This window comes from Aulonocara sp. 'chitande type north' Nkhata Bay, linkage group LG3 (genome assembly GCF_057382095.1).
Source record: "Aulonocara sp. 'chitande type north' Nkhata Bay isolate Kocher_YH1m ecotype deep benthic linkage group LG3, A_spYH_male_GT1.1, whole genome shotgun sequence".
Classification (NCBI taxonomy): domain Eukaryota; kingdom Metazoa; phylum Chordata; class Actinopteri; order Cichliformes; family Cichlidae; genus Aulonocara; species Aulonocara sp. 'chitande type north' Nkhata Bay.
In genome coordinates, this window is record NC_141346.1 from 30,951,147 (window position 1) to 30,971,076 (window position 19,930).

At 37.2% G+C, this 19,930-nt stretch overlaps 2 protein-coding genes across 4 annotated transcripts; both read left to right on the forward strand.

Annotated features, from left to right (window-relative positions):
* The first annotated feature begins 1,400 nt into the window (after nt 1–1,400).
* On the forward strand, nt 1,401–9,807 carry LOC147335109 (Fc receptor-like protein 5). Of its 2 annotated transcripts, XM_086276169.1 has the most exons (6): nt 1,401–1,431; nt 2,460–2,720; nt 4,006–4,248; nt 4,439–4,567; nt 6,789–6,860; nt 9,301–9,807. In XM_086276169.1, the coding sequence occupies exons 1-6, from the start codon at nt 1,401–1,403 to the stop codon at nt 9,354–9,356; spliced, it is 792 nt and encodes a 263-aa protein (XP_086132295.1). In that variant the 3' UTR covers nt 9,357–9,807. The 2 variants fall into 2 exon arrangements, with proteins under 2 accessions (XP_086132295.1, XP_086132287.1); XM_086276161.1 differs by lacking the exon at nt 9,301–9,807 and having other exon boundaries at nt 6,789–6,964.
* Nucleotides 9,808–16,510: 6,703 nt separating this feature from the next.
* Nucleotides 16,511–19,667, forward strand: LOC147335110 (myelin-oligodendrocyte glycoprotein-like). Of its 2 annotated transcripts, XM_086287452.1 has the most exons (5): nt 16,511–16,606; nt 17,906–18,256; nt 18,408–18,488; nt 18,857–18,972; nt 19,070–19,667. In XM_086287452.1, exons 1-5 carry the CDS (start codon nt 16,519–16,521, stop codon nt 19,088–19,090), a joined length of 657 nt encoding a protein of 218 aa, XP_086143578.1. In that variant the 5' UTR covers nt 16,511–16,518; the 3' UTR covers nt 19,091–19,667. The 2 variants fall into 2 exon arrangements, with proteins under 2 accessions (XP_086143578.1, XP_086143577.1); XM_086287451.1 differs by having other exon boundaries at nt 18,857–19,667.
* The last annotated feature ends 263 nt before the right edge of the window (nt 19,668–19,930 follow it).

Sequence of the window (19,930 nt, forward strand, 5' to 3'; positions counted from 1 at the left end):
TGTCTGATCATCACCTGCTCTGTATCACAGCAGTCGCTGAATTGCTTCAGAAACAAGGCCCATGGACTGCAGTGAGTCTTTTCATTGAAGAGTAATTAGATTCCCTTAGTTCCTGCTTGACTTTACTCTGTTAACAAGGTTCCCGTAAATACAGACTCAGCACACTTTGAAGCAATGGAGTAAAAGACACTTTTGAAACACACCACACCGCCTCTGATGGAAGTTTCACTGCTGCAGCTGTGTTTGGCCTGGTATATTTCAGTGCTTGTACAGTAGGGTCAATAAGTGTTATATGTTTTAAGACAGGATTTTTTAAATTGTATTCATATATATATAAGTACCCAAAATGATACTTTGGGTACCTTTACCATTCAATCAAAACTTAAGACTTTTGCTTTCTCACCAGTATGATTTCAAACGAATCTCCCTGTAACTAACTGAAACCCTTTTGACACAAAAGCGTAGAGGTTTGAAAGAACGCCAACCTAGTGTGTGGGAGTGTGCAGAGTTGTTTAACTCTCTATCCAACTCAAAGCAAACACTGCCGACACACACCAACATAAAGCTGCTTGGAAATAAATAAATGAATAAATATATGCAGATACATACATATATGTATATATATATATATGTATATATATATATATATATATATATATATATATATATATATATATATATATATATATAGAGAGAGAGAGAGAGAGAGAGAGAGAGAGAGATTCGTTTGAAATCGTACTGGTGAGAAAACAAAAGTCTTAAGTTTTGATTGAATGGAAAAGGTGCCCAAAGTATCACTTGTGATAGTGAGCCTCATCAAGCCAGGCGCTCTGGGAATTTTGCTGGCAAACCCTGCGTTACAGTTACCTAATGAAGTCAAATCTGGAGTTTTTGGGGGCGCTGAGGGAAATGCTTTTAGTTGTGCCATTATTGAAAAACCAAACAAAAAAAAAAACTTTAGGGGATATCTGCTTTTCTTACCAAAATCCTGCCAGTAACCTGACTCACTTCCAAAGTCTTGTGACATGAAACTTCTTTTGCAACTTGCATGTGCAAACTGCACAAATCAACAAATGCAACTTTAATATAACAGTAACATACTTCCAGACATCAAAATAATTAAATTTCTTCTCTAAGTTTTATGCAATGTTTGAAGATTGTTATTCAAGATTTAAGTTTTTCTGCATGAATCTCAGGGCTGTTTTGATTCAGGTCTAATACATTATTAATATACTTCAGGTCTTCAGGGTGAAGAACGTAAACATTTTGCATTTGTGGTTTCAAAAATAAAACTGTGACATACATCCTGCATAATTGTCTTTTTCACTAAGTCAGCACTGAGGTGTGATGCAGCCCCTCCGAAACTCTTCAGTCTGAGAGTCGAACACCAGCCAAGCAGCATGGAGATCACAGCTCTGTGCACAATTATGGGTGAGTACTAGAATGTGTCAAGTCTCCAGTGAGTCTGTGTGTGGGCTTTAGCTTTTGGCTTTAATGAACAGATGGATTAATAGTTCAGCCTTTGATCTTTTCATAACATTAAAGAGAAATCAAGTTTTTGTAATTCACATGAATTCAAACATACTTTACAATAAACTGCAAGCTTTGTGATTATTTGATATTACAAGGTAATTGTTACTTTATAATCTTTAAAATCGTTAAACCATCTTACAAGCAAAAAGTTGCCTCATTGTTGCTAAACTTCTTACATTTTATTGCTATCTGTGTTCAGTTTACAGCTTCAGTATTTTAATGTAGTTTCTAACTACAGAAGTTTTTGTTCATATTTTATTAATTTGAGTTAATTTACCTATGAAGTTGTTTTTAGATAATGAAGTGAAATTAAGCAAATGCTAATTAATTATTGATGTGCTCATGAGGTAAATAATACAATAGACACAGACAAAATAAAAAGAATTGCAGCTGAGCATTTAATTAGGGCATAAAACCGTATTTGCACTCTGACATCCTGATACAGATCACATATTCACCCATAAAGAGCATCGTTCAAAAACCCCACATGTGTTTCATATGAAACCTTGTAACAGAAGATGCAGATGTATCTGTTTTGTGGGTAATATGTGAAGCTTTCATTACATATGTCACGTAACAGAGCTGCAAAGAGGAGACAAATGGTGTCAGTTGTGTTTCTTTTGATTTTACAGTGCATTGTTGTTTCATGAAACAGCAACTGGTGGAAACCATTTAGCATTATTAATTGCAAATACTCTACACTCATTTGGTTTCTGTTCACCCACGACAATGGAGGGAAGCACCTTCTCATCAGTGTTTGGTAGAGAATTTTCACAGAACAGATGCTACAGCAGCTTCAAGAGCAGCTAGACTCAGTTTTAGGTGGTGGTGACTACCTTATAGCTCAAACCTTATATCTGTTATTGTAAAAGTATTTAATTGTTTTTCACCTTTCTGTTTGTTGTTTCTTTCTCTGTTTCTTTCAGCCACTTTGAGTATCTTTCCCAACAGATCTCAGTTCTTCAAGTACGATCCTGTTACACTGAGCTGTGGAGAGCTTAAAAACTCTAATTGGACAATAAAGAGAAACACGTCAACAAAAACAAATGAAGAGTGTTCCAAACACTGGGGTACAAAAAATGAATCAAACTGCTTCCTTCAAGATGCTTACCCATCAGACAGTGGATTGTACTGGTGTGACTCTGGAGCTGGAGCCTGCAGTGAAGCTGTCAACATCACTGTGACTGGTGAGTTTAAGTACTAAATTGAAGAGGCCGTCATTTGGATTTAAAAGCCAGATTACAGATAGTTCTCTTTGCAGAGTTTTGATTGAAATATGACACCAACATGCTGGTGGGATGTTCAGCAGGTTTATGAAGTTTAGCATATTAAAATAGTGAAAAATGTCTAATTAGAATTAAGCACCAATCAACACAGATTTGAACCTAATAGAAAATGTCACCGAGTGGACTGAGGGTATTTAAATTAATGCATCAAATTTCAGGGAAATCCAACCTGTAACCGTTATAGTGGGTCACTTTATGTTATAAATATGCACCATGAGAATATACACCATGAGAAGCCTGACATGAGGATTTGTTGAAACAGCTACAAACCTCATTTATGTTTTCCAGCCAAATGACTTCTTATCCATTGTCTCATATTAATACTGACTGTGGCCTCCTGATAGCAAACAAGCAGATTCAAAAAACAGACTTTTGCTAAAATACAGAAAAGAGCAGTATTATTGTTTTACTTCTTTAAATATCTAATATAAAGCTAGAACCTGCACCCTGTTAGCTTAGCATAAATCATTTAGTTCAAAATAAACAAAAACTTGTATCATGGGGTACAAGCATGCTAACCAGAGGGTGTAGTTCTGGAGTAACTGGGTGAAACATGTAAAGGATAACTCAACACCTGCAGTTAGCTAAAGAAATTAGCAGAAAATCTAATGGCAGACTCTAATGGGTTTTGAATTAAAGTACTGCAATAAGGGTCATTTAGATATTAGTGCATGGACAAAGCTTATTCCAAGCATGGCTAACAGTTAAAGCTTTTATTTAATATCATAGCTTCGCATTTCATCAATAATTATTGATGAAATGCTGGAGCTAGCTAAAATTATGAACAAAAAGTTATAAATTATTGACCTAAAAGTATGCCCTGCCAGTTAAAATGTTTGGATAAAAATGCAAATTAATATTTAGAACTAAAAATCTAGCTCGGTAAGCAAAAAGGATACATTAGTGAAATTTATCGCTATGTGTAATGAAATGAAAAGCTGTTAAATGCAGTAGTAACTTAAAATGGCATCTGAATGGCTGAAATAGCTGAATTCATTCAAACATGCCAGATGTTGAGGAGGAAGTTTTTTTCCATTTTGAGCTTATCTGATCTGGACTATGTCTTGGTTTAAGGAAGAAGGATAGTTTGGATTGACTATGTTTGATTTCAGTTTTTTTTTTTAACTGAAGCTTTGAGTCACCTTAAAACTAACTAATTGATCATTTCTGTCATGCTGTTGTTCAGGAGGCTCTGTGATCCTGGAGAGTCCGGTCCATCCTCTGCAGGAGGGCGATGCTGCAACTCTGCGCTGCATGGATAAACCGACTTCTTTTATCCCAGCTGAATTTTATAAAGATGGCCACCTCATCAGGAACAGCTCTACAGGAATCATGACCATCCTCAAAGTTTCAAAGTCTGATGAAGGTTTCTACAAGTGTACCATCTCTGGTAGCGGAGAATCACCGGACAGCTGGCTGTCTGTCACAGGTGAGAGGACTGAAAAGTAAAAAGGAAACAAACTTTTTCACACAGTAGATATAACTTCTGTTTCCACATTTGTTGGTGCTTCTATTTGAGCGTAGCACAGAGATCACAGTCTACCAACGCGATAGCCCAAGCTTGTTGTTGCGTTTGCATCAAGAACAAACTGTGGTTTCTGTTTTCTATTGTGTTTAAGCTGGGCGACCCAAATCTTTTCACTCCCCTCCTATGTATGTTGTGCTTCCTGTGGTGGGTGTCTGCCTCTCGCTGGCTGTGGTGTTGGTTGTGCTGGTGCTGCTGTTCTGCCTCTGGAGGAACCACAAAGGTCAGTCTGTTTTTGAAGTATATCTGTTAGCCACAGCTTTGCACTTACAGTCATATTCTTTAGTTACTGTAAACACACAGTTTATATCGTTCAATTTCTCATACAGAATCCCGCCGCTAAAATCCAAAAGTGCACTGCTGGTTAGAGTGCCCTAAGTTTCCAATAAATTAAGGTACTTTACTTTATGAAACTATGTACATATTAAGATTATATTATAAGTTTCAAAGAGATTAACTGTTCGTTTTTCAGCGTGGCGATAAAGAGTAAGTTTATCTGTTGTTCTTTCAGCTGTCACAGCAGCAGAACCGCGTATTTGATTTAGTCGATTATTTTCCCCTGGATGGCATTTCTGGGAGGGTTGTGTCACATCAGATAACACCATGCAGTTTCAAAGAGTCCGATTATGCAAATTTCCAGAAGAAAATTATATGTGCGTAGTCATCGCATGCAAGTATCAGCGCATCTCTGCACACTGAACCTTTGTGGCTCTTTATTTAGTAAAATGAGAATATTGAAACTTAAAAAGTGATCGGATGTAAACAGTGTCTTTGATGCCTTTTTTAAATCTTGGTGCTAGCTTTTACACTCTTAAGCTTAACAACCAATAAAACATCTTAAAAATGATGATACAGTCTAAACAAAGGTGACTGAGAGCGTCATTTCCCGCATAGTTTCTATTCATTTCTAGCAGACCAATTAACTTTGCCTTTCAAAAGATAAAAGAACAATCTTTCAGGTTTTAGATCCTCCCAAATTTATTTTTGAACTTAAAAAAAGAAGACATCTTTTGCTCACAATATAAATATAAATGCACATTTTAAAAATGTGATTAAATCAATTTAAAATGATGATTTAATATTTCTTATGTGTACTGTTTATATACACTTAACGATCACTTTCTTAGAAGGGCTGTAATGAAACTGGGCTAGTCATTGGACTATTTTTGATTTTGCTGAGTGTTGATATGATTCTTAGTTATTATTTTCCACATCAAAAATGTGTTTTGCTGCATTTCGTTGTGGTTATTTTGCAAAAGCCATGTACTTTCGCTTTGTTCATATCTTCCCCTTTCTGATTGAAGATTTTGGGTCAATTGTTGGCACCAGACATGGTTTTAACACAGGCCGGTACATACATGAGCTGATATACTTAAAACACAGTGGTGCGACTAACGTAAAAAAGTATGAGTGCATCGTGTCTTACATATTCTTCTGTGTTATCAGCTGTTCGATCTCCTTGGTATGTCTTTGTGTTTCATGAGCTCACTGCAGATCTGATCTCTGATTAGTCACTATTTGTATGATGAAAGTGTTGAAACTCGCTGCACAGAAACCGTTTATGTTGTATTTGTTTGATTTGGGTCAAAACAGAGGGCCTGTGTGAAAAAACACAATCAGAAAGTAATCGGGTCGTTGTTGGTTCTGGTGTGTTTAGACATAACTGTAAGACCAAAAATAATACTTGTAGTATTAGACTATGAAACTATCAAACCCTCCCCCACACTTTTACAGGTTTATGTAAAGACTGCACATGTTCTCCCTGTGTGGGTTTCTTTCGGGTAGTCCAGCTTCCTGCTCACACTGCAAGCCTTAACTGAACTTCCTCGTCTGTATCTGCAGGAGTTTATGCATCGCTGAGAGCTCATTGTTGGGAGACAGCATAAAAAAGCAGCAGATGTTTCCTGGTAAAACAGAGAGTGTCATGTAAAAGCAGGTCACTGAAGACAAAAACCTGGAAGAGCGCTACAGCTTTAAGAATCTAATTTTGATGAATCAACAGCAGGATTTACGTTACAAATGGTTTTCTGTGATGTTCTCTCTTTACTAAGCTGATCTATATTTAGTGATTTAACCGAACAAACTATATACCATACCACCTTTATTTATAAAGCACTTTAACATAAAACCAGAGTTTACAAAGTGCTGTACATGCTAAAAGCATAAGTAAAGAAAATTAAAATGAGATAAGATAAAATAAATAACTAAAAAACAAAAATAAATTGAAACATGTCAAAACAAATTGAGTCAACCCCTCTAATCAATGCCAAAGGCTTCAGCGAATAAATATGTTTTAAGAAGACTTTTAAATTCAGAGAGAGAAGAGATGAGATCGATTACATGTAGCAGAGAGCTACATATGTTTAACTTTTTACATGGTTGTTTTATGGTCGAGAATCATATTTCCAAGCAGATGTTTAACAGTGAGAAGTGTTGTGCTGCAGGTGAAACTGACCCTGATGTTTCCTACACTGATGTCACCATCGTACCGGAAGTGCAGCCAAAGAGTGACAAAGGTAAAAACACATGCAGAGCTCTTTTCCCACACGTACACAAGAGCCTGAGGCATATGTATGTTATTTATATTACCTCAGTTTTTCCCTTTTGTGGAAAGTTATAAAGACTTTATTTGTGCTATGTTATCTGGTCATGAGTGAAACTTCTTTGATCTTTGAGTCAAGTGTAAACGTCTGCATGAAACTACGACCTCATTGTTTAATGACACAAGAGTATCAGTCGTTATCAAGGAAGCACACGAACAAGTTTCATTTTGTTAATGATTTATAGAGTCAGTGGAGTATCAGCACATAATAAGATACAAACGATAACTAAACATAGAAAGAAACAAATACAGGTGGGTGGCTCACAGGGGGTTCAGAGAGTTCTAAAAATGTGGTTTCACTTGTGGTCGGGGGGATAAAAACCAGACAGAGAGCACCCATGAGTAATAAAAATATCATCAAAATCTGTTGTGTTCCCAGATTGTTGCGTTTAATGACTTTTGGTTTCTATTTAAATGTTACTATGTTTAGTTTCTCCGGGTTTACTTCTGCCTGGTCTATGGGCATTGCTCATTATTCTTCTATGCTCCTCTCCTCGCATCTTAGTCCCCCCTACCATGAGGAGAGACTACTCATATTTGACATTTAGGGCCCCGATTTAAAGTCACAATATGACACAGTGTGGCAAGATAGTATACAGTGCTGTGCAAAAGTCCTGAGCTAACCTAATTTTTTTATATTTGGTTTCCAAGGGGTCAGACTTCCCTGTAATCTTTCTCAAAGCGGTCTTGAGCAGTAGTTCTCCAGGCTTTCTGAACGTCTTTCAAATATTTCTTTTGGACACTGGCTGCTTTTTCACTCTTTTTAATTTTTTTTATTTATTTTAATTTTTTAGGGGAATGTGTTTTTTATTTGTTAAGCTACTTGACTCAACTATTAATTACTGAAGTATAAGGAACCTAACCCACTGATGTGTCAACACAGAACAAAGGATTAGCAAAGAACACATTTTTAATTGCATCTTTGTTGCACATAAATATTCCCATTTTGTCATCAGATTCTACAAAAATGCCAAAGATAACACAGTTTGAGAAACACAGCATTTTTGCACCAACACGATGCTTCCCAAAGAACCATTAGCCGAAAATCTTGGAAATCTCTGCACATTTACTGATGCCTCATCAGAATTGGTGTTAAGTGGTAGGGCTGCCATCAAGAACCCATTCTTAAGGTAGGAAAACAGGAAGTGATGGAGTGAATCCCAAATTAAAATATTTGGTTCAAACTGTCATCAGTATGTACAGTGGAAGTCGTGAGAGAGGTACAGTGAGTGTCTACAGCCACCTGTAAAGCTTCCTCATGGTTTTTCATTTCACTTCAGCCAGTGTTTTGGAGATCTTGTCAAAACTGCTGAAATTATGAATACAGAAAAAATACCATCAGGTTTTGATCCACTACATCTGAAAAGCATCTCAAAGGCAGCAACTTCATTTTTCAGCATGGCAATGATCCCAAACACTGACAATGCATTAGAAACAGAGTGTTAGAAAAACACACAAAGAAACACTGTCAGTCATGGACTCGCCTCCCTGAGCCCAGGCCTCAACATTGTTGAAGTACGGGATCATATAAAGGTAGACAACATCTAAAGAAGAGCTTTGAATGTCCTTCAAGAAGCCCGGAGAACTATTCCTGAAGATGACGTAAAGAAACAAGAACGCTGCAGAGTTCAGGCTGTGTTGAGGAATAACACAACCTTCAACTTTGTAAGACCTGTACAAGCTTTCATTGCCTAATATACTGTGATTCTATGTTTGCACATTTCACTGCATCATTGCGTCCATTTTCCATATAAGACAGGCTGAACTCTGTCCTCTCTCCTTTAAATGCATTTTAGGGATTTTTCACATGGAGTACTAACTTTACTTTCTGGTCATTGCTCAGCCTCCCTCAGCGCCTTGCATTTGGTTCCTCTACCAGGCCATGACGTGTCTTAGTGACAGAAACAGAGAAAAGTGGCTTATAAATGACTGCTGTGTCCTGTACCATCACAGAGATTCTTTTAAATGTAAAGACTTACTGCATTTCCTATTATTGGTACACAAAGATCTTCCTTAATAATAATGTTAAAAATGTTTTAGCATCAAAATGTATGCAGTGCTTACAGTAAAAGTATTCATTATAAAGAATTGCCCATTACTACAAGTGAGTACTGATTCACTGCAACACTTCAGCGCTGAATGTAGAGGCAGTTATATTTTAAGGGGGCGGGGACACCCCCTTCATACTGTGTGAGAGTCACTGAAAAATGAAGCGTGAAACAAAGAAAGCCCACACTGCCTGGTGTCACTGCAAGTAGATGTTTTAAAAATGTATAGCATGTGATGAAGTGTAGTTGAACTTTAATGTCTGCATGTTGTTAGTAGTTTAACAGTTTGCATCTTTGTGTCTTTAGCAGAAACAGATTCTGAAGCAACTTTCTATTCAACAATCAAACCAGCAGCCAGCTGAGCGGAGGCATCAGAGTCTGTGCTGGGATCTATTTTTGTTTCGTCTTCATGTATAAAAACTGTAAATGTAAACTGAGCCGAGTCCTGCTGCAGCTGAAGACCCGCTTGTTTTGCATGCACTGCTGTAAAATCATAGACTTTTGTTCTTAAACTATTTATTGTTTATTCTTTTTGTCATTTTTTTGCTTGTGATTTTTTTAAATTAATTTTTTAATATAACTCATGAATAACAAACAAACACTTCCAGCTTGGCAGTTGAAGAAGTGAATGAGAGAGTGCTCAGTTTCTGTTTTTCAGCGGTGTATTGAGTAACCTGTTCTACTGCTATGAATGAAGCTCGGAAAATAGAAAACTGGAAAATGTACTCCAGAATTACCCGACTGAGCCAGTCCCTTGTAATTTCTCATTACAGTTTCTGCTTTCACGTGTACAAGTGAAACTTCCTTAATATGTTTATTATGTGTCGATCTGTTTATAGAAACTGAGCAGACAGGGACTTCCCACTAATTTACTCATGATTAGCTCACTTCCTGTTCCTTCTTTCCACTGTATCTGATTTCATTCAGATACTCAGAGCTCATCAACAGATCCTGTCAGGCTCTAATTTTAATCAGGTTTTTAGAAATGTGGTTTTCATTTAATCATTGTTTCAACTGCATTTAAAACTTCTTCAATTTTACCATTTATATCTTTAAATCACTGAATTTATGCTTTGTACTTTCCCGCAAACACTGACTCATCCACTTGTTTGCCTCAGGCTTCTCCATGTGAGAGGAAACTCAATCCACGTGTCCTAGAACTATCTTTTCATCATACTAATGAAAGCAAGTCATGACAAAGCTGTTTTTCTATTGCATTGTTTCCAGTTTTTTCAGGTGCCAAGCTTCTGTTGTTTTATTATTTAACCCTGAGTCTGTCATATGATAGTCAGGTGAATATAAGTTTCTTGTACTTTCCCTGTAGCTCACTGCAGCCCTCAAAGATGATGAATTATTTTGTCATAAAGTTGTTTAATATTTACTTTAAAAAGAGCAAATCTGTGGTCTAAATAAATAAGATATGTAAATATAAATGTTGTCCTTCCATTTTAATTTGGTGGTCTGTCAGAGCAAAGAACCAGTTTACTGAATGAAAGTGCAAACACAGTTTCAGTCTGAAACCTCAGCTTGTGCGACATTTTAAGACAAAAACAAAACAAATATTTAAAAACTATTTCTTGCTTGACTCTAATGTCATGTGATTAAAAACTAACACAGTACAAGATTTAATTATAAGTTCATTTATTTACATTAAAAGGCGAGCTCTGCAACCTCACATCTATTGAGGTCATTTCTAAGAGTCGCATTGATTTTGACAGTATAAAGTCACCATTCGCGCCCACGTCTGAAGTATTTTTTCTAGTAAAAGATAAAAGGCTGAGACGGCAGGAGACTTTAATGAGGCACAAGCTGGCTTCACTTTTTAATTTTAATTTTTTAATTTTATTTTTACATCCAAATCACAGCAACAGCAGTTGCTTTAATGTGCTTTATACTGTAAGGTAAAGACTCTACAATAATACAAAAAAAAAAAAACTTTTCAGGTGAAACTACAATCTGTGAAATCTTCACCTATAATCATCGTTTCACAGTGTGGCACCATTCTGAAATGGAAAATGACTCTAATTCAATTCAATTCAATTTTATTTTTATAACGCCAAATCACAACAACATTCTCCTCAAGGCGCTTTATATTGTACAGTAGATCGTACAATATACAGAGAGAACCAGGCTCAGGGAGGGGCGGCCATCTGCTGCGACCGGTTGGGGTGAGAGAAGGAAGACAGGATAAAGACATGCTGTGGAAGAGAGACAGAGGTTAATAACAGATATGATTCAATGCAGAGAGGTCTGTTAACACATAGTGAGTGAGAAAGGTGACTGGAAAGGAAAAACTCAATGCATCATGGAAATCCCCCGGCAGCCTACACCTATTGCAGCATAACTAAGGGAGGATTCAGGGTCACCTGGTCCAGCCCTAACTATATGCTTTAGCAAAAAGGAAAGTTTTAAGCCTAATCTTGAAAGTAGAGATAGTGTCTGTCTCCTGAATCCAAACTGGAAGCTGGTTCCACAGAAGAGGGGCCTGAAAACTGAAGGCTCTCCCTCCCATTCTACTTTTAAATACTCTAAGAACAACAAGTAGGCCTGCAGAGCGAGAGCGAAGTGCTCTAATAGGGTGATATGGTACTACAAGGTCATTAAGATAAGATGGGGCCTGATTATTTAAGACCTTGTATGTGAGGAGCAGAATTTTGAATTCAATTCTGGATTTAACAGGAAGCCAATGAAGGGAAGCCAAAACAGGAGAAATATGCTCTCTCTTTCTAGTCCCTGTCAGGACTCTTGCTGCAGCATTTTGGATTAACTGAAGGCTGATAGACTCTGCCCCCTAGTGGTCATTTCCAAAATTGGATTTCTTTGTGTTTTTGAAGTTTCAAGTAATTGAGTGGTGACATGTTTGTTTGTTTAAAATCACAACTACAAAATAAATAAATAAATAAATAAATAAATATCATGATTAAAAATATGATATTGTTGCTCATGTTGTTTTGGGGGATGATGAGTTTTAGGTTTGAGTTGTGGCAGAAGGAGAGCAGCAAGAGTGAAAGGGAAGGTTCATGAGGTGGTAGTGAAGCCTGCTATGATTTATGGTTTGGAGACGATGGCGCTGACAGAACGACAGAAGGCCGAGCTGAAGATGTTCAGATTTGGACAATTCAGTCGATTTGCCAATCTCACCACTCTTCATGCAGTTCTCAAAACAGTCAGGGCATTTTTCATAACACAGACTCACCTGTGCAGAAGATACTAAACAAATTGCCAAATGAACATTCAATAATTGACTTCAACTCGATGATGAATAGAGAAAAACCTTTCACCACACTTTTTTCTCAAAACCTTTCTGACTTTAGAGAGAGTTCTGCAAAAATGTAGGCGTCCTGTAGAGTAACATATTTTCAGAAACAAAAATCAGATCTGAAGGATTTTCTGAAACTTTACAAAACTGATGAAAAGTTAAAGTAAAACATGTGAAACTATATTTATCAGAAAAGAGATAAGGAAAATATATACAACCTGAGAACATCGGACCAATTACTGTACAGTCCAATAAAGTCAGCTACATACATTCAGCAGCCACTTTATTAGGTACACCTCTTCCACAGCTAGTCACAGTAATCCAAATATCTAATCAGCCAAATACATCAGCAACAACTCAAAGCATTTAGGCACGTAGACACGGTCAAGACAGCAAACATTGAGAAAATATCCAGTGAGCAGGAAATTAACTCACCTGACTGTTCATTACAAAGAAGCTACTGCAGAAGAGCATCTCTGAAAGCACAACACACCTGACCTTGAAGCAGATAGGCTACCGGAGCAGAAGACCACTCTGGGGACCCCACCTTTCAGCTAAGAACAAGAAACTAAGACTACATTTCACATGGACTCACCAAAAGTAGACAACAGAAGACTGGAAAACACTCCAATGGCCTCCAGTCACCAGATCTGAATGCAGAGCATCTTTGGATGTTGGAAAGTGAGAGACCTACAGTTGTGACAGACCAAAGATGATGCTGGATATCTACTCTCATGTGGACTGGGTAATGCATTAGGGACTAAATGATTGTTTGATGGAAATGAAAATGATAAAACTACAAAGAACAACCTAAAAATCAAAGCAGAAAAAATATGTGGTAGGCTGACATTTCATTGCATCATCTAAAAATGGTACTCAGTAGTTTGTATGGCCCCCCATGTGCTTGTATGAATGCTGGACAGCATCAGGGCATGTTCCTGCCTGCATGGATATACCTCCACAGACCATCGATGACCGACCACAAAACCGGTTATGCTGAATGATGTTACAGGCAGCATAACGTTCTCCATGGCTACTCCAAACCATGCTAATTCTGGTATCCTAAGGCAAATGTCAGTTGAGCTCCACAGTGCCAGTTAATAGGCACAGGCCCACTAGAGGGCGTCAGCCCCTCAGGCCACCATCATGAAATCTGTTTTGGACTGTTTGGTCAGAGACATTCATATCAGTGTCCTCCTTGAGGTCATTCTGTAGCTCTGGGAGTGCTCCTCCTGTTCCTCCTTGCACAAAGGAGCAGGTAATGGTCCTGCTGATGGGTTAAGGACCTTCTATTTCCCTGTCCAGCTTTCCTAGAGTAACTGTCTGTCTGCTGGAATCAGCTCCATGCTCCTCAGACTGTGCTGGGAGACACAGCAACACACCATCCGGCAATGGCACTTATTGATGTTCCAGAGAACATTCCTTTCAGATTGTTTCAGATATTTTTTTGAAGAACACTGCACACCATGCTAAATAATATAGTATTTTTACAAAATAGCTTGTTGGTGCAAAAATACAGCTTTATTCCTGATAAACAGTGCTACCCTTGGTGATTCATCATAGATTCAGCTATAAAACTAGGAACAATTTTTTTTTGTTTGCTTGTTTTTGGGCGTTTGTTTTACAGGTTGCTAGTAACAAAATGCCTAAACATGCTATTTAAATTGGTTCTTTGTTGTCTGTTTGTCTTTTTTAGTCAAAACACTGGTTCATCCCTTGAGTTAGATCCCTTTTTCATGCTGGGACCCTTCATAGACCAGTATTGCTTAAGAGACAAAAACATTCCTGTGACTATACCGCTTACAAGAACTGGCCTGAAAAATAAGTGAAAAAGCAGCCAGTGTTCAAAGAAAAAGTCTGAAAAAAATTCAGAAAGCATGGAGATTAACTATGATCTTTGGTCATTTTTTTAAGGATCACTTTTTGGAGGAAGACGAACAACTTTATTGACTGACCAACGTATTTTCGTGTTGTGGCCTTCATCAGGGTCAAGGTCACAGCCGGAAGGCGTTGGTCAGTCAGTAAGCAAGCAAGCAAGCAATTTATTTATATAGCGCTTTCAGATCAGCCACCAGCTGAACACAAAGTGCTGTACACTTGACGTGCCAAACATGATACATTGAGCATGTTAAAAAAATAATATGTAAAATAATAAGATAAGTAAAATATATATATATATATATATATATATATATATATATATATATATATATATATATATATAAACAAAAAAAACCACATTTAAAACAATAAAATCAGCACATTAGATTAAAACAATAAAATCAGGGTCAGACTGTGTCATAAGCCAAAGAGTAAAAATGGGTTTTAAGACGTGTTTTAAAAGTGGACAGTGAAGTTGTTCCTTTTCCCTTTAAGTGTTGCTGGAGTTCCTGCATTGTGATTTTTTCATCCATGTATCTTGGAAACAGGTGAAGTTGTGCCAGAAATGTTTGCAAAGATCACTTTTTTTAAAAAGTGAGCACCCAGAGAGCTGCATGCCCAGCCAGGCAAGATAAACTTTACTCGTCACAATGAGACTTCTTCCCTGTCTCTGTCAGTCCCTGCATCCTTAAATGTCTCCAGTTGTCTCGAGTTCTCTTTGCCTGTCTCCTTGGTGTATTTAAACCCCTGTTCCTCCCTGTCCTCATCGTCTGTTGTCCTCATCTCTGTTATCAGTCATCATAATTTTACCATCTCTGTGCAAGTCTGCAAATTTCTTTATTAAATCATAAGATTCTTAAATTTGCCAAGTCTCTCTGTGCCTGGGTCCTCGTCACAAAACATGACATCACTGTTTTGTACATTTTAACACAATTTAATTCCCATATTTGTGAAAGAAAAGCAAAACACTTTTTCACAGTCTGTAACAAAACCATCAAATCTGATCAAGGTTATTTAAATGCTGCAAAAGAAGAATGGATTGGAATAGAAAAAATACATATTTAACCTTCATTACAGGGGGAAAATGATGAATGATGCTGTAAGATGATGATGAGTAAGAAGTAAACTGAGTGCATTTTTTTGGACAGAGATTCACTTTTAATGTGTATGTATAATATAATACAGATACATACAAAATACACTCCAAAAATAGAGTCCTTGAAATGTACAAATGCGCAAAATATTGATTAAAAAAAATTATAAAAATGGAGGCAACTCTGGAACAAACCATTTGGGATGTGGGGGGTGTGGGGGGTATCTATACTTTTTTTGTTAAAATGTTACGTCTCAACCAAGTACTGAATGCTTTTTATATTTTTAGTAGTGTGTCACACAAACAGCAGATATTGTCAAAAAAAGTAAGAAATCTTTGGGGGTGCTTTGATTCATTTTGAATGGGCTAAAATCGCCCTGGTTTAAGGCTGAATTGTGTCTTTGACTTTGGCTGTGAGTATCTACACCTACCCACTACAGTGTGGGTGTAGATGTGTAGACCTCTCACTCTTGTGTCATCAGCTTCACTCCATCCACCCTCTCTCTGAATTCCCCTGAACCAGGTCCCTGAACTGGATAAGATGTAAAGAGAATTAATATGTGTGTGGATTAAGATTATTACGCTGGAAACACAAAACTTTAACTAAAACTAAAACTTTAAAACATGTTTAAAAGCGGGAGTAGACAAAATGGAAACTAAACCCACGTCAGTATGACGAAACTGCTCCTTCTTATTATTTTATTTTCACTTTCAGACTCAGAGCCGCACATGAAGCGCTTCCTTCCTTCATGTTACTGAAGAAAACAGCCTGTTTTATAATTTTTTCTCGTCTCCATGAAGAGAATGGTGCTGACGATCAGCTAATTAAGCTCCTGTCTGAACAGGTGAGCTGCTTCTTCTCTGTCATTCAGCTGTTGTGCAACTCTTGCTGCACGACAGCAGTGTGTGAAATAAAGAGGAACTAACTGCTGCTTTTGACTTTTGTGGGCTGTTAACTTTTTACTGTTTACTTTAAACAAGCAGACAGTAATTAATAGGAATTTCCCGTTACTTGACTTGGAGTTTTTCAGGCTTCCTTTACTGTTGCAGAAAACCTCCTGTTTTTCTGGCACTAAAATTCCTGCTAACATTTATGCAATCTTGTGTTGTTATTATTATTATTATTATTATTATTATTATTATTATTAATGGCACCTGGAAACAGGTAAATACAGGGGGCAGGGGGGGCTGGGACAGCGCTTTAAAATTGTTGCGAAGTGGGCGGAGGGAGAGAGACAGACTTGTATTTATCAGCTGCTGTCAGTCAGCGTCTGTCTCACACTCACTGTAGATGGATGTAGCAGAGTTTAGGTGCAGTGTGTCTCTCTCAGCTTTAAAGCTCACCTTTATGCTGCTTTTCGCTCTCTCACCTGTTGAAGGTAAGATTGCTCTGCCATATGAGTCCAGTTTTGTTTAAGCTTTAATTCATGTTAGTCGTATTTTTCTAGTGTTTCCGATGCACCTTGAGCGCCTGTCAATGATGCAAATTATTAAACTTGCTTTAGTTACAAATATAATTTGTTGGAGCCAAGTCCAGGCCAATATTTTACTCAGTTACATCATGCCATATTTAAGTATTTGTCATGATCTTTAAGTTTCTATTATAATCTTGATCATTTTATGTTATAATGTAATATGCTGTGCTCCATAAATTAATCCTGCTTTGTTAGTCTGTTGTTGTTGTTGTAAAGTGTTGATAGATGTCGTAAAAGGGGTGTGTATTTGGCCCGGGCGTGGGTAAAAGGTTAGGTAAGCAAGCAGGACGTGGAGCAACAGTTTTTTGATGTTTTTTTTAATGTTATTTTTTGTTGTAACATAAAGGGAATACAAACGGAGCTCCCACCAGAGGCATTTGTTTTGTACCTTTCGATTTGTATGGAAAATAAATGTTTTGCCCCTTTTTTCCTTCGCCTCGTTTTTTGCTACTGGAAGACATCCAAGCGACTTAACAAGAGCACAAGTCAGAAACTTTACGTTCTGCAGAAGCGGCAAAGAAGGACCGAGAGTTGCCGCTATATAATTTAATGGGAGTATTTAAAAACAGTGGCAAACTCAGTGATGATGTAGCAGCAGTCTGTTATACTGGCTGATGTTGCAGATGTTTCACACTGTAAATAAAAGCAGACGCTGTATTCAAGTGTAAATTAGTCTAAAAATACTGCACCAAAAATTGTGCCTTACTCTTCTGTGTAAAGTTATGCTACGGGTTTAGAAAGGAAGCTCAATTTTTTTTATTATTATGCTATCAGAGTTTAGCTATTTCTTTTCGTATACAGGCCTATATATATTGTGCTCGGAAATAACGGCTAAAATCAAATCTTCTGATATTTCTCATTTCAGATTTCCACAAAGAGGAATCATAAACAAAAAGTGCAACAGATGTTTAAATCATAAATAACTGAGCTGAATCTATTAGTCAGGTTTGAGCATTTCACTATAGAAGTTTCTAGTTTCTGTGTCAGTTTAAAGATTTTTCTTTTCCTGAATCAAGTGGTACAAAGTAAAGTTTGCTCTTAGTCACATTTTATACTAAAAAGTTGGATATAATTTCATGGAAAGTTGTTATTTTCGCACTGGAAAGTTTTAACATCATTAAAGACATTTTTTTGAATTGTAATACTTAACTTGGTTTTCAGCAGGATGTATTTCTTTATTTTCTTTATTTTTCTCCTCCTCAGGTCAGTTACATGTGGTTGGATCTCCTCAGCCTATCGTAGCTGCTCCAGGTGATGATGTCATCCTGCCGTGTCACGTAGAGCCAAAGTTTAACGTGGTGGGACTGACGGTGGAGTGGTCGAGGCCTGATCGTAATATGGAATATGTACATCTATACAGGCACAACAGGGAGATGACTGACATGAAGATCCCATCGTACGTCGGGAGGACGGCGTTGTTCACAGACGGCCTGAGAGAAGGAAACATCTCACTAAGAATCACTAATGTGACACAAGAAGATGAAGGAAGATACAGATGTTTCATCCCAAAGTTAAAGAGTCAAACAAAGTCTTCAATTGTTCATCTGATTGTTGGTGAGTCAGACTGAAAAGATTTTTGTTGTTTGGTTTTAAACTTACTGCGTACTTGGGTTATTTTACCAACAACTTATTTTTGCTCATTGAAGAATATTTGAATATATTGTAAATAATTTAAAATCTTCTGTTCTGCCAAACTTAAATTCAGCTAAAACTGTGACAACAGAGACACCACTGCATCCTGAAACTCTCCAAACTCCTAATCTGGCAGAAGAGTTTCACAGTAAAGGTGAGAACATGAGGAACAAATCAAGACAGTTAAAAAGCCTTAAAATAACCAGTTTACAGCTGGATCAAAATCATCTTTAGGGTGTGGTTTTCTCTCACTGGTGGCACCCTCTCTTTGTTGTCCTTAACATGTGCACCTCTTAAATTGAAGCACATACAGGAAGTGTAGTGTACTTTCCTTAAGCAGCTCTGATCTGTTGTCTTTCTGTGAAGCAATAAAGCTACCAGTCCTGACCATCAGCAGTGATATCTCAGTAATTCAAACTTTATTTAACTGTTATGTAACTTCTGTGCTTGGTAGTTTAATAAATGTGACATTCATGTTGTGTCTTACAGTAGATCTCATCTCTGTTTGGTTTTTCCTGGCAGGTGGTATGACCCGTCGGAGCCGACTGATCCCACTTGTGGTTTTCGTTTTTTTTTTGCTGCTCTGTGTCGCAGTCGCAGGAGGCTGGTTCATTGAGTCAAAGCGTAGAAAAACAGAAGTATGTAAAATACTTGAATCTTTGATTTTATGCATTTACCTCATGGCTGAAGGATGGAAATCAAGGAAAACTGTGTGTCTGTTCTTTCTTACTCCAGCTTGCGAGTGCAACTTCATAGGTGACTCTTGGACAAATTGGAAACATTTACAGAGGTGAAAGCATCACCCACTTCACTTAATTTTTTGTTTAAGGATTCAAAGCAACAACGTTTCCAGCCTCATGTGGATACGGTGGCTCTGCAGCAGGAGGATTTCACAATGTCTTGTAATTTCTTGGGAGTCACGCTGAACCCCTGGTTTAAACAAGACAGTGAAAGAACAACCATCCTTGGTGCCAAAGTTGACTTCTGGGATCAAACTTCAAAAGCGTGAAGTGGTCTGCTGTAGAGCAGAACTCTAAAAATATTTTTCGTGACTGTTTGAGCAAATCTTCTGTCCAAGTTAGTTTCATGTGAGGAAACCTGTACAAGGACACAGAGAAGCATTTAGGTCGACGTTCTTTTCTGCGGTTATTTTTAGTTTTATAGATGGATGGATGGATGGATAGATAGATAGATAGATAAAAATAATATTTTTAGTGGTAGATTTTTGTTTTTTTTAATCTAGTGAACTTTAAAAAGCCCTTCAGTTACTTTACAGTCATAACTAAAGTGCTTTGAGCAGGGCAGCTGTCTTTGACTAAAATAATAACCAATGTCATCAAAGCTGATTTATGTTAATGCTGTTTTTAAGAGGTTGCATTTTTTTTTTAATTTTATTTAAAAATAAAGGTCGGTCTCTTTCAAACATTGCTGTTTCTGATTTATAAAGTATGAACTTTAACGTTTCCTCTCTTTATTCTTATGGCTCAGAAATCAATTTGTGTTGCAATTTAAAAAAAAAAAATTAAAAATTAACTGCAGTTCATTTTAATTTAACAAAACCTTGATGCACTGAACCAGTGGCGGAGCGGGGGGATG